This window comes from Hydra viridissima, unplaced genomic scaffold, assembly GCF_058129835.1.
Source record: "Hydra viridissima isolate aposymbiotic clone 2 unplaced genomic scaffold, HvirCarnegie_v1 scaffold_3, whole genome shotgun sequence".
Lineage (NCBI taxonomy): Eukaryota > Metazoa > Cnidaria > Hydrozoa > Anthoathecata > Hydridae > Hydra > Hydra viridissima.
In genome coordinates, this window is record NW_028324302.1 from 6,807,501 (window position 1) to 6,828,061 (window position 20,561).

At 26.0% G+C, this 20,561-nt stretch overlaps 3 protein-coding genes across 4 annotated transcripts in view; 2 read left to right on the top strand and 1 right to left on the bottom strand.

Moving 5' to 3' along the window:
- LOC145202010 (intraflagellar transport protein 88 homolog) overlaps positions 1-15,255 on the top strand; it is a 24,138-nt gene extending 8,883 nt beyond the window's left edge. For both annotated transcript variants that reach the window (XM_090081318.1, XM_090081319.1), the window contains exons 12-28: positions 120-241; positions 409-479; positions 671-757; positions 1,058-1,157; positions 1,255-1,341; positions 1,491-1,560; positions 1,691-1,807; positions 3,380-3,488; positions 3,596-3,634; positions 3,855-3,966; positions 6,836-6,951; positions 7,362-7,414; positions 12,421-12,486; positions 12,601-12,710; positions 13,545-13,590; positions 14,297-14,371; positions 14,640-15,255. In XM_090081318.1, the coding sequence (XP_089937444.1) occupies positions 120-241; positions 409-479; positions 671-757; positions 1,058-1,157; positions 1,255-1,341; positions 1,491-1,560; positions 1,691-1,807; positions 3,380-3,488; positions 3,596-3,634; positions 3,855-3,966; positions 6,836-6,951; positions 7,362-7,414; positions 12,421-12,486; positions 12,601-12,710; positions 13,545-13,590; positions 14,297-14,371; positions 14,640-14,767 (1,508 nt within the window). In that variant the 3' untranslated portion in view covers positions 14,768-15,255. The remainder of the gene's footprint in view (positions 1-119; positions 242-408; positions 480-670; positions 758-1,057; positions 1,158-1,254; positions 1,342-1,490; positions 1,561-1,690; positions 1,808-3,379; positions 3,489-3,595; positions 3,635-3,854; positions 3,967-6,835; positions 6,952-7,361; positions 7,415-12,420; positions 12,487-12,600; positions 12,711-13,544; positions 13,591-14,296; positions 14,372-14,639) is intronic.
- Positions 7,631-12,027, bottom strand: LOC145180732 (acid-sensing ion channel 1-like). The gene is made up of 8 exons (XM_090081326.1): positions 11,795-12,027; positions 11,638-11,664; positions 10,777-11,528; positions 10,345-10,492; positions 9,134-9,190; positions 8,893-9,058; positions 8,116-8,207; positions 7,631-7,977 (listed from the first exon to the last, which is right to left on the bottom strand). The coding sequence occupies exons 1-8, from the start codon at positions 11,904-11,906 to the stop codon at positions 7,850-7,852; spliced, it is 1,482 nt and encodes a 493-aa protein (XP_089937452.1). The 5' UTR covers positions 11,907-12,027; the 3' UTR covers positions 7,631-7,849.
- A 416-nt stretch (positions 15,256-15,671) lies between the features above and the next one.
- LOC145202304 (enolase 4-like) lies at positions 15,672-20,561 on the top strand. The gene is made up of 12 exons (XM_090081324.1): positions 15,672-15,906; positions 16,098-16,141; positions 16,239-16,323; positions 16,581-16,855; positions 17,082-17,310; positions 17,831-17,953; positions 18,055-18,117; positions 18,691-18,864; positions 18,990-19,112; positions 19,352-19,541; positions 19,889-19,959; positions 20,150-20,561. The coding sequence occupies exons 1-12, from the start codon at positions 15,781-15,783 to the stop codon at positions 20,306-20,308; spliced, it is 1,662 nt and encodes a 553-aa protein (XP_089937450.1). The 5' UTR covers positions 15,672-15,780; the 3' UTR covers positions 20,309-20,561.

Genomic DNA, 20,561 nt, shown 5'->3' on the forward strand with positions numbered 1-20,561 from the left:
TTTTATAAATTAATAGATTAACTAGTTAAATTAATAATTTTATAAATATTTTTCTACATTTAATTAGCTACTTAAATTTTGATAAAGTTACTTGCATATTTATTTTACTTTTTTTAAAGGCTTTAATCTGTTATTGTGCGCCTATGCCTTGTGTGATAAAGAAAAAATGAAGAAGTCTTTTCAAAAGCTCACTCAGATTGCATTCATAGATCTTGATAGCGAAAAATACAATCCTGCTACAGTATGATTTTTTTTAAACCAGCTAAATGATTTTAATTGGCTTTATGAATCAGGATTTTCTAAAATTATCATTGTAACTTAAAAAGTTATAATTATAATTTTGGAAATGCATCAATGATAATTTTGGAATATCCATTCAAATCATTAGTATGGCAAATATCTTTTTAGGATGATTATCATGGACAGATGGTTTTAGAAGCTATTCGTGATGATTCACTGAGAAGATATGATAAGCAAAAGTAACTTGACATATTATAAATATATTGCTGTATTAGTTTTGTATCAGTTTATTTACATATAATTATTTTCTATAAATATATGTTTAATACTTTACTAGTTTATTTTTTCACAATTAAATTTACTGCTATGGTGTTTTTTAAGGTTTTTGTATACACGTTTTAATGTTATTAATATTATTCATTACATATAGGCAGCTGACAGCTGAACGATATATTACTATGGCTGCTAAACTTATTGCTCCTATAATTGAAGACAGCTTTGATGAAGGATTTGATTGGTAAGAAGTATCATTTGAACTTTTACTGGATTAGTATTTCATTTGAATGAAAAGACCTATTATGGTCACTTTAAAAGAAGTAATTTTGAAATTTTAAAATTAAAGTTTTTTTAAAAATTATAAACATTGTTTTAAAAAAATGAACACCTGTTGTAATACATTTCAGCTTAAGTATATATTTGTATTTATGAAATAAGTGGCAGTTATAAGTATTTTGCAAGTGAAATGAAAATAAACTTAATTTAAACTTACCAGTTGTTTCTTTTTTTATGTAAAGTTTTATCAACATTACTTTTTTAGGTGTACAGAAGTTGTTAAAGCATCACCTTACATTGAACTTGCAAATGAACTTGAGATAACTAGATCTTTAGTTTATTTAAAACTCAAAGATTTTACAAAAGTAGGATTTTTTTTTCTTTCTTTTTTTGTAACTGGCAGTTAGAGAAATGTGCTTTAGGAATATTAGAATTTATTGGTATTTATTATTTTTTGTGTAGGCCACTCAAATACTTAAGAGGTTTGAAAAAAAGTCTTCGAAAATGCAATCTCAGGCTGCTGTTAATTTATCTTTCTTGTATTTCTTGGTAATATTCTCCATTTGGTTTTTTATTCTAACTTCCAGAAAATTTAATAAAAATGCATTAATATTTTTGCTCATTCTCTTCACTTTCATAATTAACTCTCATTTGAGAGTTAAAAAAAAATTATAAACTATAACATGTAATGTAATTAGGAAGGAGATGTTGCCCAGTCAGATAAGCATGCTGATATTGCAATAAGTAGTGATCGATACAATCCAGCTGGTAAGTCCAAAAATAATTATTGGCAAAAGTTTCTTTGATCGTTTTTATTTTCTAATAAAATATTCAAGTGGAATGCCTTATTTTGATAAATTTACCATAGCGTACTATTTTTGACTGCATTTTGTTTAAGCATTACTTAACAAAGGCAATGCTGAGTACTTCAATGGTAATTATTTAAAAGCAAAAGAATATTTCACTGAAGCTCTGAGCATAGAAGCATCATGTACAGAGGCTCTTTATAACTTAGGTAAACTGTTTTTTTTATTACTATTAAAGAGATTGCTGTTATGTTTTAGCTGGGCATTAAAAAATTGTCGTAAAAAAGGCTGGCTATCCAATTCCAATCCTTGTGCAAAATGGATTGCTACTCCATATACAATCCTCTTTTTAAAATTGATTGTCAATCACAGTTTGATCCAGTCTTTTAAGCTGCTATTACAATTCTATAGTATTTAGAACACCTTTTAAATTCTACTTGGTTTATCTTGTAAGACATTTTTTTGGATTGAGGTGGCCCCAGAAATCTAATGTATATGTTTTTTTCCTCTTACAAAATGTAAGTGCTCTAGCAAAGTGACAAAAACTAAGCAGGTTTCTTTGACAACTTGATATCTATGAAGTTGAATCTAGTAAGCAAAAAAGATTATGAGTTACCTTCTTTCTCTGCAAGGCACATTTCTGCAAATGAGATTCTTTCAAATTATTGGTTCGTTTAACTATTAGCATGATAAGTTTGTATATGTTATTTTATATTTATAGGGATAAGTATGAATTTCTTATCGTATATTTGTTTTCATTTTCTCTAGATCTTGCTCTGATCATATTCAAACTTCTAATAATTCTCCTGATTAAGTCTGTCAAACTTTACTGCAGATTCTGCAGAAATAAAAGTTATAGACACTTTCTAAAAAGTCTCTCACTTTACCCAGGCTGCTTAATGTAGCTTTTAAAAGAGTAAATTACTAACAAACAAAAAAACAAAAACAAAAAAATGTTCTTGAAGAATAAATTATTTAAAAGGTATTTGATAAAACTTTGTTAATGCTGAAAATCCAAAAATAATTATTATGATTTAAGTGTATTAAAGAACTGTTTAATTCACTTATTAATTCCATATGATTTTCAGTTAATAAGATTTAATATTGAAAATAGTTTATTGTTGCAGTATAATATGTATTTTTTTCCATTAAAAAATGTGGATCTAAAAGTGAACATTAAAATTTCTTTTTCTCTTTTTATTCAATATCTTCTACTAAATGTTTACCAAATATTTTTCATGTAAAATGAAGGTATTGGAACTGTAAGCTTCAGTTGCTTTGCTTTAATCCAACTTGCAATTTAATATATTTCTTTGGAAGGAAAAATATTTTCTTTATTAGTTTAAAAGTTGAGATTGGATAATCCTTCCAGCTCAACCATCTTAAAATTAATTTAAAAATATTTAAGCTGTCATTTTAATATTCATTTTGAATTTAATTATGATTGCTCAGATTTACTTATATCTTTGATGATCTATATTATGCTACAGTTATGACTTGATTGATTTGCTTCTAATTTGCTACACAATATTTTAAAGCTGCTTCATTAAGATTGTTGTAAAAATCTTGCAATCAAAATTATCATATATAACTGTAAAAGTTGATTCATTTTATAATTCATCCTCCTGATTTTAACTGAAAAGAGTAGTTAAATACTTTTATAACTAATTTATAAATCAAGTTGTAATTTCCACAGACTAATATTTTCATCTTCTTAATTTCTTAAGAAACATTTTTGAATTGGTATATACAGTGTTGATTATATGTTTTTTCATTTTAAGGTTTATGCTATAAGAAAATGGGGAAGTTGGATGAATCTTTGGAATGTTTTCATAAGTTGAACTTAGTTTTGCCCAATAATCCTGAAGTTATTTGTCAGCTTGCTGTTATGTATCTTTTTATTGCATTATCAAATATGAAGTATTTTTCATTTTGTTTTTTCAATTTTGCAAAAATTCTCTAAAAAAAAATTAAAGTTTCTTTAACATATTTTGCAGCTATGAGAATGATAAAAATACTGCGGAAGCATTAGAGTGGTGAGCTTTATTACTTTAAGATTTACTTTTTGTAAGCATTAAAGCTGGAGGAAGGTAACATTATCTGATGATATTTTAGTATTTTCAGCACAATAAAGTAAAAATTGTTTTTTCATTCTAGAAATTTTTTTGTTGTCAGGTTTTTTTCTCTTTGTTATTTGTCTTTTATGCTTTTGTCATAACTTATAGAAAACTTTTTATGCATTTTGATTTCTTTAAGGTATCAACAGTTGCTCAATATTGTGCCAACAGATTCGTCAGTTTTAAGGAAGGTGGCTATTCTCTATGAAGAAGATGGTGATAAATCTCAAGCCTTTCAATATATGTATGAGGTAAGTAAATGCATTTCGTAAACTTTGTTTTCATAAAAACTGTGTAACTGTAAAATTTTTCTCAAAAGCTAAGCAAATGTTTAAACAACTTTTATATGTCACATGAAAATAAATGTTAAATTTTGAATAAACTAGGGCAACCAAACAATAACATATCAATCAAAAGAAATTGACAGATCAGGTTTACTTATGACATCAAAACATATTTTTGTAAAAAGTACAAAAATCAGCTGCATTTAGAGAAATTATTGCTTAATGTATAATAAATACTTATGATTTTTGTGATTATTTGGCTTCTGGTAGGTCCCTTCTTAGTCTCCAGCAATAATATGCCAGCAATTCTAAACTCCATTTCACTTAATAGCACTTCCCAATAAGGAAATTTCCTGATGGAACCTTCATAACATAAGTTCGTTTATTAAGTCTTTGTAATTTTCCACTTTATGGTTTCCTATAAATTTTGAACATAGGGATGGCAAAATCCCGGACATTCTCAATCCCGGGATTTCGGGGTTGAGAAATTTATCCCTGGGAAATCCCGGGATTTGATAAAAGAAATGATAATTGGCATTGAAGCATGTGAAGAGTAAAATATTCATCAAACACTGAAAAATGATAAATTTATTGATAATATAATTATATTATCAATAAATTAATCATTTTTCATTTTTTAGTTAACTAAAATAGTTCGTTTGCTAATGAATCTAAATAATTTAAATTGTAAAACAATTCATTAAAAAGATAACACAATATAAATAAAAAAATAATTAAAAATTATAATTAAAAATAATATGAATATAAATGAGTATACAAGAATTTTATTTATTTTTGAAAGTACCTCTTTAAAAAACTGAAAGCGTCAATCATTTTGTCATTTAATCTTTTCGTTGTTCAATTTTTTAAACATAAAAACCCAGCTGCTGAGATTGCACGTTCGGACTCCACACTTGTTGGCCGTATAGATAGTATATAATCATATGCTTTTTGAAGGTGATTACCACTTGTGGCACCACTTTCAAATAACAAAATTTCTTTTTGAATTTCAGAAGTTACACTTTCTACCTTTATAGGTTGTAGGTTAAAAATATTTACTTAAGTTCTAACTTTTTTTAAAATTTCTAAAGATCTTAAAGTATTTCAATTTACGTTTCTTTATCAGATCTATAATTCAAACTGAATCTGTTGCTGTGAAAACAATTACCATTTTGAATAACTGTAAAAAGGTTTATCTACTTAATAAACCCTGTTTTAAAAACTTCATTAATTAAAACCTCAGTTGAAGAATTTTTTAGAATCACGTATACATTTCGTTGCATAATAATTATTGAGTTCTATCTAATTTTTTTTGTTGTTGTTGTGAAAATTTAACTTTCAATTTTTCTTAGTTAAAATGTTTTATTCCTGTCATTTTTTGTAATTAAAACTATACGTCTTTTTCGTTATTTATGTTTCATAATTAAACTGATAATATTATTTATATAACTTTTAAGTTTTTTATTTTTATTACTAATTGTTAATTAAAGCTTTTATTAACAAATTTTTATAATATAAAAAAAAGCAGATAGAACCCTCTAATTCTCGTGCGATGATTTGGAATTAAAATGAAGCCGAAAATTTGAAATTAAACTAATTAAAATATTGCAAAGAGAATAAACAGCTATGTAACAAGTATTTTAACAAAGACAATATTTACTAGACACTTTATGATGTACAAATAAGTTAATAGCTTAATCCCTATTTATCTTTACTTTTTTTACTACATTCTCAAATTCCGGGGAAATTTTTTTGAGAAATCCCGGGATTACAAGATCAACAATTTATATGGGATCCCGGGATTGCCATCCCTATTTGGACAACATTCACAAAAAATTTCCAGGCAAGTTTTTCCTGATCATTCAATTTTTCTTCAAAGCTTTTATCCTTTATCAGTTCCTCTATTTGTGAAGCAATGAACATTCCCTCTTTAGTTTTTGATTTTGAGTTTGGGTTATTTCTCTTTCAGATATAAAAATCCACTGCCATCTTTGGTTAGCTTTTACAAAAATTTTATCAGGCTGACCTTTGTCTAACAGTGGTAAAAGCATGTCATCAGGGTTAGAGTGAAGATAAAACAATTTCCAGATTAGAATCCTGACTTTCTGATCACTTTGGTACAGGCATTTTGGCACTATGTAGGTCTGTTGGAGTTGGTTGCAATGCTTCTTGTTTGAGTTAAGCAAAAATAACAATCACTTACATTATCCTTTGGTTCCATTCAAATCATTAGTATAACAAATAGCAAATATCTAGGTTCTTGTTTAGCCCAACCTAATAGGAGTCTCACATATGCTACACAACATTTATGTAGAACCCAGCATTTTTCTTGATACCATAAAGAAAATCCAAAATAGTCTAAATAGCACTGTTCAATTAATGGTGTTTAATTTTGATACTGAGATGTAAAAGTTAATTCCCTACACACATAGCAAAAACTGTTGGGTTTGTTAGAACACATTCGTGTCATATTTAAAATTCAACTAGCTTAAATAAATGTTAATTGAATACAATAGTCATGCAATTGCCTAAATGAAGTTATTCAAACAAATACAAGCTTTTCGAGGTCAGAAATGAATATTTAGCTGTCATAAAAGCACTGGATGTGATTTAAGCAAAATTATTGTATATTTTTAATGAGGGTACACCAGCATGAACAAAAATCATCATAAAGTTCATGTGACAAAAATATTGTTACCAGTGTATTTAGAGCTTTACTACCAAATTTCTAGTCCTATAAACCTGAATAGATGTTCAGGTTTGTAGCCAAGACTGCTTTTATGTGTCTTACTGATCAGACAAACTATTAATTTTAGCTTAAAACTTTACTTTGTAGGCCTACAGGTATTACCCATCATGTATTAAAACTTTAGTCTGGCTAGGTGGCTATTACATAGATGCACAGTTCATTGAAAAAGCTATCACTTACTTTGATCGTGCTGTTCAAGTGCAGTAAGTTTTTTTAAATATATTTCAATTAATGGAGCGTTATTTGTAAATAAAAAGTCAATAATTTCATTTACTAATTTTTAACCAAAATCTAAGTAGTTCTGGCCAATTCTTATACAAATGTTTTGTTTTCTTATGGATTTCATACAATCAAAACTTAAATGGGATAATTCAACTAAGTAAAAGACAAAAAAAAAAAGACTTAAAAAACATTATAGTTGAGATTTAAATTTTTTATCAAGTATAAATACTTTAATGCATAGATACTTACTATTACACTTAAGTACATCATTTTATACTTTGCTTGTTTGAATTTGTATAGTAAATTTTATAGTGGTACATATTAAATAACTATACTACAAGAATTTACTAAAAAGTTGAACTATTTATCTTTAAGTCTTTTTCATATTTAGACCTTTGGAGGTTCGATGGCACTTGATGTTAGCAACTTGTTACCGAAAAGCTGGTAAAATTCTTTCTTATTTTCAATATTTCAATTTAAACTAATTTTTTTTTTAATCAAAATTGTATTTAAATATTAGCAAATAGTTGTTTAATCTCAAACCTAATTATAATAAATATTTACAATTATGCTTGTGTTTGATATGTGATAAAATGCTAAATGTATGTCTATGTTTATTATTGTTAAAGTTTTTGTAATTGAGAAAAATAATAAATATTCTGAAAAATGTTTATTATAAAATAAATTTTACATCAACAACATTCATAAAATATTCTTGAAGGGAACTTGTACCAATAATTTTTTGTAATATAATAAAAAATAATTGAAATAAGTTTTCCTTTATATTTCATTTATGCTATTACATTCCATCTGTTTATTGTATTGCATCATTCTGGGCTCGTAGCCTTTTTGTTGTTTTCAAGTGTTTTTTGTTTTTTTTTATATTTTTCTTGGTTTAAAAATCTGAAAGTATTTAGTATAAATCAACACTGCAAAAAAATCAAAGAACTCCACATAAGTAAGAATGCTTGAGCCCAAAAATAGTCCAAATTGTCCACCAATATCACCTAAAGAGTAATCATATGTAATCAATATGCACTTAATAATGGTAATTATTTACATACTCTATTTTTTTAACTTGATTTTTGTTTGTAAGTGGTTAAATGTATTTTTCTTTCTTATGAATCAAAAAATTTTATGCTTACCTAATAATATCATCAGATCATAGCTCGGAGTTTGTTCAATTTGTATAAAACTCATTTGCTCATAGAAGATTTCTATTCGTAGGTAGTTATCCCTGGCAAAATAAATTAATACCATGGTTAAAATCAGAAATTATTGTAAATCATTTATTTAAAATTTATTGTAAGCATAGTGTAACTGGTGATGGTTTATCCTGATACTATATTTTATACATCATATATACATCCCTATGCACATCCTGCTATATTTTATACATCCTATTTACATCTCTATATACATCCTACTTTATTTTATATATAAGTAAAACAGGTTTCATTTATGCAGAAACATGCTTTATTATTATCTTTTATACATAAATAAAAATAAAAAATAAATATATATTTATAAATAAAAAAGTTTTTTTATTATGCTGAAACATGTTTTATTACTATCATTTTCTCAGAAATAAATTTATTTCTCTATTTAATTGATTTGAAAAGCTGAAAGGACAAGTTTTAAATGAAAAAAAAATTTGAGCTTGGTGTTTAGTCAAATGTTCAATTTGTGTCATTGCAGAGATTGAAAATGAAAATTGATAGATTGCCATGGTACACTTAGCCAAGAAGACTTTTTCTAATGATGTAACAGTTTAGATTCCTTTTAACTCCATTTTTTCCTCCATTTTTATGATTTGATGTGTTAAGGGGAATTTTTGTATAAAAGATGATAAAGATAAAATTGGAATATTCTTCTCACAATGATACAATGATAAATGATAAAAGATTATTCAATTTCTTTACCTAATAAACTCTCTGTTTTCTTGAATAGTTCCAGGAAGTTTCATTTGTTTAGCAATCTGATCCGCAACATTATTTGCAGGATACCGTGAAAAAGATAATGAAGGTTCATATTCAGTGCTCTCACATGGAATTGGACAATCAATGTCTTTTTTTTTCTTGAATTGTTCTAAATGCAATATATGAGTTTTAATGTGTAAAATATTGTTGGACAATAAAAGTTGATCAATATATTTCTACTCACCCCAACTTATCCATGTGCAGTTGTATAGCTCTTGTAAAGAACATACACGAGCAAGGCCTATAAAGTAAAATCAAAAATATGTATATTTTGTAATTGTTGTTTATATTATAAGTAATATATATAATAGACTTTTAAAGCTCAAGTGCTTCTACTTTTTTATTACAGGAGATCATGTATTATCTGAAGATCATGTTTTTTTTTTTTTTTTAGAGTTATTAAAATAAAATACACATGATCTCAATTATGATTTGTCCATCCTGCTATTTGCATACTTTCTTTTTCCAATATATCTGACAAAAAGTCAAAAAATTTAATATAAAATTGGTGTTATTCTAAAATTCTATTTTCACTATGTGAAATTTATAATACATTTTGTTATAGTTTATTATCAACAGGTATTGAATGGAAAAAACTAATGAATTCAATTTTAAAATAATTTTCATATAAAATCAAATATGATTTTCAGCTATTCTTGCTTTATGGAAAATATTACTATGCTATTCATAATTAGCAAAAAGAAACCAAAAACTATTTCTCTATTTTTTTTTTCTTTCTAATTGGCAATGCTAGGCCATAACTCAAACAGAACAAATAGTTAAATCATTAAAGTTCTATCTTCACTTTCAAGTTTTACAATTCAACAAGTTGTAAAACATCAAGGTGAAAATGGAACTCTAGTGTTTCACTTTCATGTTATGCAGTTCAAGAAACCATTCTAATTGAAGTTATTTAATCTGGTTGTTATTGAAACTCTTAGGCTAAGCTTTCAAACATATCTCTAATGTAACTAACTTATAAAGTTCATTTGTAAAAGTTATTTGTTATTGCATGCAAGAACACTAGCAAACATGGATAGTCTTTCTTAGATGCATTAAAAAAAAAAAAGTTTAAAAAGATGATTTTTTAAAGTTTTTATGAAGTATGATTTGAAAATAACTAACTTTTAATTAAACAGCTGAAACATTAATTTTGAAAAATTTTTACTTGTTCCCATGAAAGTTTAATCATACTTTACCATCATATGTATGTCAGTCTACATTATTAGTTATAAACAAAAATTATTGTAGAAAAAAAAAAATTACCTTAAAAGAAAAATATATTATCTTAAAAGGAAAAAAGAAAACAGCGTTCTTAATCATAAATGTACACAATCTTTTTGAAATTGATTTTTGTGTACATTTCATACCAAAATAATATTAAACTCTACTTACTGGGCATGAAGCTATCTTTACAGCTGCAATTAGTTACAACATGATCAGTCAGGCGCTCTAACCAGCATGTGTTAGTAGAATAATGATCAAAATATTTCAATGGTACACTGCCACAAGCTGTAGCATATGGAGCTTTTAGATTGTATGTCTGCAAGTAAACATTAGGGTTAATTGCTTTCATAATTACATTTGAAAATAAAGTACAAAGTAAGTTATGATGATGATGAAATTTTATTTAACAAATTATGATTGAATATGATGATGATTGTCATATTAACTGCAATTGTTTACCTACTATAATAAACATAATAATAAAAGAAAAAATAGTAGCAAAACTAATTTTTCTTTCCGAAATGTTTTTGTCTTTAGATATTCACAGAAAAACATGTTTAACACCATGCTTTTAAAACTATAAACCTAATAATTATAAACCTTTTTTTTTTTAATTTGCACGGTTGCAGAAAATCCTGGAGAAATATTGATTCCTGGCATGCGTACTGGAGTCTCATGTTGATCATGAATTATTAGTCGTATTCCAGCCTCTATAAGATCTCTATAGTAATCATACTGCTCAATATTTATTTCCATTATTAAACTATGTTGTTTGCCAATGCCTGTTACAAATAAATTTTTTCCATCTCCATTTGAGTTAAATGTGTAACATTTGTTTCCTTGAGATGCATAGAATGCTTTAAAATCTGTATAATTACAACTTATTTTTTCTTCAAATAGGCAGTTATATAGCATATCTTTGAGTTCATGATTAGCTGCAGTTGAAATTCTTGTGTATTCTTCTCCAGAAATTTCATTTTCCATTTTGACATCTTTATCAATTTTCTGCTTAAGTAAAATTTTATCCAATGTTGTATTACGCAGTTTTGACATTCGTATGTCATTAAGGTTGCATATTGATATAGCAGGAAATTCCATTTGATCTACATTTGTTAATGTTGTTTTAGTAGAAAAAGGACGCTCTAAAAATTTAACTCCACTTTCGTACAGTTTTTGTACAAGGAGCGCCACAGAACCAGTAAAAATCATCAGCCATATTATCTGTCTTATTTTGCTGGAAGTGTTAAAGCAATGCTTAAAGCCATGACATGTGCTCACATCTATAAAATTTTTTACTGTTTCATCAATTTTTTGTTTTCGAATTTCATTCTCTGTTTTTAAAACTGGCAAATCTAAAATAAGTAAATGTTTTTCTTTCACTTTTATCCTTTAAAAAACTGAAGCAATTTCAATTAAAGCCTTAAATATGCATTAGAAAAAGTTTATATCAAAGTTTCTTACATGGTTTTCCATTACGATGTTGTAATTCTGAAAATAAAGCATATATACATCTTTATATATTGTTTACAATAATATATAGTTAACATTCTTTTTAAAGAGATAAAGCTGAAGTCTTATCAAAACCTGTTAAGAGCCTAAAGTTACTAAGCATACATACCATGTGATTCTGTTCTGAATTGGTTATTTATCTTGGTTCGGGGGCATGGTGACTGCCATCCTTTGGAATCATTAGTTATAAAATGCTTGTTTACTATATTATGTTCACTCATATTTTTTAAGCTGTTTTAAGATAATATCAATTTCTTCTTTAAAGTAATATCATAATTTACCTTACTATCCCTCTATCATATTCTTCTAACACAATTTATTTTGATTAGATGTAGACATGATGTTTTTTTTTTTTTTTTTTTTATTTTTATTTTTTTTTTTCAAAGGAAAATGAATTATTCATTTTCTACATCATTTGGATATTTTTTGTTTTGTTTTATTTCATAATCATGGTTTTTGTCTGGCAGCATGAGTTACCTTTAGTATTTGGTTTAAATTCTAACAGAGTTTTTCAAATCTTATTTAATTATTGAAACATTTATAAGAATCTTTAAAGGTTTGTTATGAGTCTTCATTCTTTTAGGTAATTAACAAAATCTTTTCAACCTACTTAAATTTTTGTCTATTATTCAGTTGTTACAGTTCAGCTCTTGACTGCTGCTTTATTTTTTTTTTACAATTGCATAATTATAAGTTTAAATCAAGTACTATCAACTGCTCTTCTTTTTTTTAAAGGGAATTATGTTCAAGCCATGGAAACATATAAAGAAATTCATCGAAAGTTCCCTGAAAATCTTGACTGTAATGATTTTTTCTTTTGTTAATTATTGTTAAAAATTACATTTATTTTTTAAGATAATATTTCTTTTTTTTTTCTTTTATTGAGTTTTGGATATTTAAATTTTTTTTTTTTAGGTGTCAGGTTTCTTGTAAAGCTTTGCCAGGATCAAGGTTTGAGCCAAGAGCAAAATGAATATTCTAATAAACTGATTAAAATACAAAAGATGTTGGAGCAAAAGGAACAGGTGATTTTTTGCACATGAACAAAAAAAATTATTAGCTTATACATAACTTATGTAAAAGAAGGTTTATTTCAATTTACTTATTCAGCATTTTTTTATATTCACATTTTGATTGGAGTTTTCCCAGATGTTTTTATAATTAAATTAAAAGATGATGTAATTTTTCCACATTATAAAAAAATGTTTACTGCAGCCTAAAGATATTTTAAAAAACATCTTTCAAAAATTGCATTTTTAAAATGTACCATTGCTTTTGTGCAACTTTTAGTAATTCCTCCTTTTTTCACTCAAATAGTTTACTTTTGTAAAACAAACTGTTTTTAAAAATTTTCACTTGTCAAAATGGTTATTATTTTTCAAATTTATTTATAACCTTTTGTTTAATTGATAAAAAATTATTTAATTTTGTGTTGCCATAATTATATTATGAGTGTTATGATTGATACATTATGATTGTTATGTTATATTATGATTATTATGTTATATTATGATTATTATGTTACATTATGATTGTTATGATTGTTGCATATAAAAATGTATTTAAATGTGTAAAGTATTAATGTAAATAACTAACCAAATAAAAACTAAAAATGAGGTTAAGGCATTAATGATTAAATATTACATTTTATCACTGAAAGTTGAAATTGAACTAAATAATTTTGTCTGCTTTTAAAAATGTTGTTAAAAAATCCAGCTAAAAAGTAAAAAGTTCTGTTAAAGAATTGTAACCTTTTCTTTCCTTCTAATAACTGATATACACCATATATATTGCACTTCTTATTTTCTATTCATTTTAAAATTAAAACCTATAACAAAGTTATTTCAATTTACACTTAGAGAGTGAATAGTGGCAATCGCAAAGGAAGTGGAAAAGTTCAAAAAGGTATAAAAAAAGTTTTTCTTTAAGTAATTTTGATCTAGACATATAAAGCTTGGACATTTGGTCAAGAAAGAAAAACATTTGGTTATGGCTAAAAAAGTATTTGTCTAATTAATAAAGATCTGAAGAAAACATGTTCAGTTTAAGTCATTTAAAAAATAGTTTAAAAAATATTTAAATTTTTTGCAAACTATAATGTATATTCTTACTATTAAAGTAAGATGATAAAATTATGTGGATATATTTTTTATTTTTGTTGTGTAAAATTTGTGTAGTAGTTTTTTTACTTTAAGGAGTCCTTTTATTTAATGGAATTTTTGTTAAAAGTTTTTTGTTAAGCATTTTTATCTGTAAGTACTTTTGTTGAAATTTTTATGTCATTTGTAAAATTTCAGTTGTTTGATAAAGTTTTTAAAATACTTTATAAATCTTGTTGCTGTAGGAATGTTTATGTTATGTTAAAAGTATGAACTAGAAAGTATGACCATACCTTAAAAGACCACTTTTAAAATTCTAAAAAGTTTTTTCTTGTTGAAGGATTTCAACAAAGTTATTTGATTGATTTAATCTTTGTAAAAGTTTGTAATTTTGTGTATTTTTTTAACATAAAAACAAGCAAATCAGAAAAATCTTTTAAATATTTCTATTATGTTTAATTCTATTTTAAACTGGTATAAAGTATAAATAAAAACTTGCAAACAAACTTTAGTCTCAGAAGACAACCTTCCTCTAACTCCAGAAAATGTGATAAGTGGCAGAGGAAAGAATACACAAAAGAATATTGGTAATTTGCCTCTTTGACATTTTTGTAATTTGTGAGTAAAGTTTTCTAGTAAAGTTTTATTTTCTATGGACAACAAAGCTACAAAATCAAAATAATTTCTTACAGTTTAAAGGTTTTCAAGTTTTAAAGATTTAAAGATAATGTAAAATTTAGAATTTTGTTCAGTAAAAAAAGCTATGTATAAGCAGTACATTTGTATTCATGTTTATATTTTCCAATTTACTAGGAAATATGTCTTTTATGATAATATACTCTTTTCTCTTCAAAGATGCATCTTACCTTGATCCCATGGGTGATACTCCTGTTCGGCCGAAAACAGCTGGGGCTCAAGGCAAACTAAGAGATGTTGATGAATTTGCTGATGAAGAAATTGGTGATGATTTGTTGCCTGATTAAAGCACAAATTTGATCTAATTATGCCAATATTATTACACTGAAAATATCTCCTTACTATGAATACCTCAAGATTACTCATAATATCATTTTTTTATTCTTGAGATTAAAAGAGCTTTTGTGCCACTTCTGTTTCCCCTTTTTTTCAGCATGTATTTTGTTTACATCATTTAACTATTGTGGTTTTCCTCGAATTTATTCTATTTTTAACATGCATAAATTTGTTTTTAAAAAATGGAAAATACTGAATTATTGTACATAAATTGTCTTTCTGTTTTAAGTTATTATTTATAATGAATTTTTTTGTTAAAAAACGAGTGTTTCTATCATGATGTTTAGTTGTGTTGGTGTCTAAACAATTTTTATACCACTAGATATTAAATTTGAAAAATACCAATTTTTTGATATTTTTCATTTATACTGTGATGTTTTGCATGTTTTATTGTGTATAAAATTATTATAATGCAAATATAACATCAAAAGTGTTAGAATTTTTCTTCGTCTTTTTTTTCAACCACAAACAATATAAAAATGTAACTAAGTTACTATCATTAGTTTTTTAATGTTAAAAAAGCAGCCTTCAAAAAGTTTGTTTTGGAAATTGAAATATTGAACAGTCAGAGTTCTAATTGTTCTCATTAATTCACTTGTTGAACATCTTAAGTATGCAATTTTCTCAGATTGCAATTCATAAAGTAAAAGAAAAAGGACAGAAAGGTTCAAAATAGATAATGGTTGCCATTTATAGTTATTTGTAGTTTTTGTAATTATTTCTCTAATGATTTGTTTGTAGACAGCTGTCGTTTCTGTTTTTAAATTTTTAAAAATGTTTTTATGACTTTAAAAAGTAAATTTTATTAATACAATTGATACTGATTTTAAACAAAATATATTTTTGTATCACTCTAGTTACCAGTAATTGATCCTGTTTTAAACAAAATTTGTATCATTCTAGTTACCAGTAATGGTAATAAAAGTACAGTCAATATTTTTTGATTGGCATCACCTTAAAGAAAATGAATAAACTTGAGTTAAAAAGGCTTGCTGTCAAGTATTATGAAGAGAATAAAGTTCCCCAAGAACTAGAAAATTTGCTAAATGTGTTATTTCTTCAACAACCAAGAGACTTATATGGCTACATGGTATAGTTTAAGTTGGCTATTTTATTTAAATATTTATTATTAATTAAAACCTTTAAGTAGTTATCAAAATATTTAAGTCTCTTTAATTTATTTCTTCAACATTTTTGCTACAGTTTTCTTTGCAATTTTCATGCATTAAAATAAAATCTGCTATGTGAACTTTTTTTCCAATAATTGGTATTACATTTCAGAGTGAATACTTTGGAGCCAAATCAAATTTACCAACAATATCAGAGGTAGCTGTTCTCTGAAGCTTTTCATTAATTCATTTTTACAAAATAGTAAATTTTAAATATAAGCAACCTACTTTTGTTCAATTCTTGTTTTATCTTGATCATCTATCAACCTGCAATAAGTCCTGCTGGTTACAAAAATTTTGAGGCTGTCATTTGCTGTTACATCAATGGAGCTGTAAAGGTTAAAATTTGTTTTTAAAAAAATATTTGTTTAAAAAAAAAAGGTTTATTGATAGGACTTTTAGTTACCAGTCTGTATTAATTGAAGTTGATAAAATATTTTTAAGCAGTTGAAACAGTTTGTATATTTTCATAACAAAAAGGTTTACACAGCTTAATGGTAAGTTAAGTTTGTCTTTTGAAATCATACATATGTACTGTACAATGCTATCAAGTGTTGTGTATTTTGTAAAAAAGAAAACATTTAAATTTATGAAGGAGGTTGCTAAGCTTCAATTCATTGTTGACGATCGTCCAGTTATATCACCTGAATATTTGAAATCAGTTGTAAAAAATGTAAAGGATACCAAGAATAAAGCAAAAAAGAAAGAAACTGCAGCAAGTGAAAATGAAGTGACCAAAAGTGTTATAGAAGAAGAGAAGTTATCAAGATTTTCATTTGAACATTTATGTTATGTTATCAAAGTGATTTTGACCCCTGCTTTAGTTGGTGCTTGTATAAAGGATCAGTCAGATATTGATGAGAGGCTTAGGTATTCTATTTTAATAGGAATAGTTATGAAATTTATTTTAATTATTTTTTTTTTAATCAATTTATGCATCAAAATTAATTGTATCTGTATTATCTCTTCATTTTGTCTGTAAGTTGTTTTGATTTTTAAAAATAGTATAGTAAGAAAACGATGTTATAAAAAGATGATTTAAATGTCATAAAAACTAAAAGTTTGGTTGAAAGAGTTGCAAAAAATCCCTTTTTAGAATTGCTGCTGAAAGTATTTCTGCAGATTCTTTTTGTAAAGAAAATACTGGTTGCGCAGATGAGAAAAGTGCTATAAATGATGTTTCTACTAAAAGTGATTTAGATCATTCAGAGTTTCATATTAAGTATGCAGCAGAGATCAAACAAGGCTCTTTTTTCCTTTCAATCATGAGTAGCTATGCTTTAAGTTGCTTGAGGAATCAGTCATACTACTTCCATACCTTACAGGTTGGTTCTTCTTTATTAAATTGAGGAAAAAGGTCATGTGTTGTATTAAAATAATGTGTGTGTGTGTTTTTGATCAGATTTTCTGACTTTAATCATTTAATGATTTTGAGCTTCATGTATTACTGCATTGTTATTAAAGAAAGAATATATATTTTCCATAAAAAAAATCATTATTGCACAGTACAAAAACTTTTTCCTATAAGATTAGTGGATCTGAATTTCTCAATGATGAAAAGAACAATCCGATATAAGTTATATTTATATCAGATTGTGATTAAGATGATGATGAGGAAAGAATCATGCCTATAAAAATACTGATAGTATTTTTATACAAATGTTTAATGTTGATAATGAGTATAAGAGTGGTAAGTAATGAGTGGCAACAGCATTAGGGTGCTATTAACAATATCAGAGATGATGTTATTGTGTACCTTTACATAATCGTATAATTTATTGAAGAATATGCTTACTAATCGTTAAAATTATTTTTTAACAGTATCTAAAATTCACTTTCTTTTAGGAAAAATATTCTGTACCAGTACCAGCATTGAATGTTTTTAACTGCAGTTCATCAACTCCAGGAAAGTTAATTATGTTTAAGGAAGTATGGGTGTTGCCAAAACGTAATATAAAAGTTGATCAGGTTTAGTTTTATTTTTTTATTTTATCTTAATATCTGTATTTTCATCAAACTTTTGCTGGTTGCTTTTGAATTTTAGGTTTCTTTTTTATTACAACTTTTAGGCCAGTAGCATGCTTACCAGTTTCTACAGGCATATTGAACAGATGCTGGTATTGAAATTTGGTGTAAGAATTCTGATAGTTTGTTTTTCAAAAACTATTTATTTTGTTGATATTTTGGTAGTTATAATTAATTTATTTAAAGAGATGTAAAAACAGGGAGTTAATTAAAACCTTTGAAATACAAGTAAATATACTCTGAATGTGTGTACATAAATTGTATTTTTAAGTGAGTTTAAAAACACAGTTTCAAATTTAACTTAAAGATTAAGGGTTCTAAGTATTCTAAGCTATGAGAACTAAAGTTGTGATGTTTTATTTCTCTAATAGTTTAGGTGAGCTTTTATTTTTTTTATAAAAATAAAGTTGCATAAAACTTGAAGAATCTAATTTTTTGCATAAAAATTGAAACAAGCTATGAAGTTTAAGGAACAGCAAATTTTAGTGCCCTTGTTTTTGTTTATTCTCTAAAGTTAACTACACTGCTACACAATGTTAAAGCAGAGTTTAAAAATGTACAATCAAAGTTCTTCCTATAATTTTATTTTTTATCAGTAGTTTTTAAACTTTCCTTATCAATCATTTACTTTAGTAGTACAGTAGATGACACATTAAATAATATTTCATCCTTCATTACAGATATCTGGTGTTTTGAAGAACTTATGTTCTGGTGCATTTACTCCAGATGTTGATAAACCAGAGCAACTTTTTGATCTCATAATGTCAGCTATCAGAAGTTTTGGCTCAGATGATCTATTACAAGGATCATTTGATATAATCCTTTATGTTGCAGCACATGAATTCTACGACATGGTTTTTTTAGTTTTTTTTCTTTATTAATTACCTGATAATAGTTCTGATAAGTGCATTTACTTTCAGCTTTTGAGTTCATCATGAAAATGCCTAATTTCATCATTACATAAATATTTTTTTATTAGAAACAAAATAAATATGAAATCAGTGTAGGAACTTTCAAGACAAAAGAAGATCTCTTGCAAATGTATAAAACCTGGGTTGAACTTTATCCCATTATTGGCTTTATTGACCCATTTGAAGTTAAGGTAAAATGATCAGTTTTAATGTGTAAATGTCAAGAAACAATACAGTTTTTATGCTGTTTGCAGTGCAGCTTTAGACCTACAGAAATTTTTATAGATGTGTATAAAACTGAACTAATCAACTACATTTGCTCCCTTTTAATAGTAGTTAAATTTGAGAAAAAGTTTATCATGATTATTTTAAACTTCTTACTTTTGTTATATTTTAAATGAAATTAATTTTAAATTTTACTAATTTCTAGGATTATTTGAGTTACAAGTTGATGCATTCAATCATGTCTAATAGTTGCTACATTATGTCGAGCCAGGCTTTTAGCGAAGAGACTGTAAAGGAAATGTCAAATGAGCATCTTGTTGATGGGTTTTTAATAAACCCAGAAGAAGTGTCTCCAACATTGTCAGATACCTTATGTTTGGTCAACTTGCTTAGAGGTAATAAATGAATTATTTAAATGAAATTGCATTTTAGTAACTTAAAATACAAAAAAAAAAAAAAAAAAAAACGTTTTACATTGTTGATATTGATTTACAAAAAGTTTTTAAATTTGTATGTCAATTGTTTTTGTATGTGATAAGAGGATTAGAGAGGATTAGTTGGTAATTATAAATTTCCTGATTCTGTTTTCTTAAAAATAAACGATTGTTTTCAGTCTAATACTCAATTATAACATGTTTGATTAAAAGTAATTCAAGAGCATTAAGAAGCTGAAAATTTTATATTTGTTAATTTTTTTTTTATTTGTTTAACATAACTTCCTTTAAAATTTACTGAAATGCAGATCTTTCTGGTCATTTGGTTATGAGAGATCATTGGTTTGAAAAACAACACTGTAGTTTAGCCGTGGACTTGGTTAGTATGTAATTAGTTTGGTTTACTTTACAGTTACAGTGTTTCATTGAATTTTTTTTTGAAAAACTTTGATTATATTTTTTCACCTTTTTTTTTTTTTTTTTTTCTTGTAAATATTTTTCTATCCTTTGAGTTGACTTAATGTATAACATTTAATGTTAATGTAATAAAAGTTATTTCATGTGTTTAGTCAATATCATTGGGATGTTTGTTTCTTCAAATTTCTCCTTCAACTATAATCTCTCTATGCCGCCTGGTTTCTTGTTTCTCTGAATTAAAGAGAAAAGGCTGCTTAATCGAGGAAGAGAATTATATCTTCAAAGAACTTACTGCTAAAAATGATAAATGAAAACTAAATTTTAACTACTTTGTCATGTAGGTGTGAATTTTGGTGACTGAAACCTTTACATTTTTAAACAAGTTATTTTTTTATAACTCTAATCCAATTTATGGATATTAAGAAAATATTATTTACATTTATTATAAAATCCTTTTAGCATATTTCCAAAGATTAGTTTAATGATGTTATAAGCCGTTTCAGGAAATGTAAAGCTTATATATGTAGTTTGTAAAGAGATTTAGTATGACATACTACTTATGTT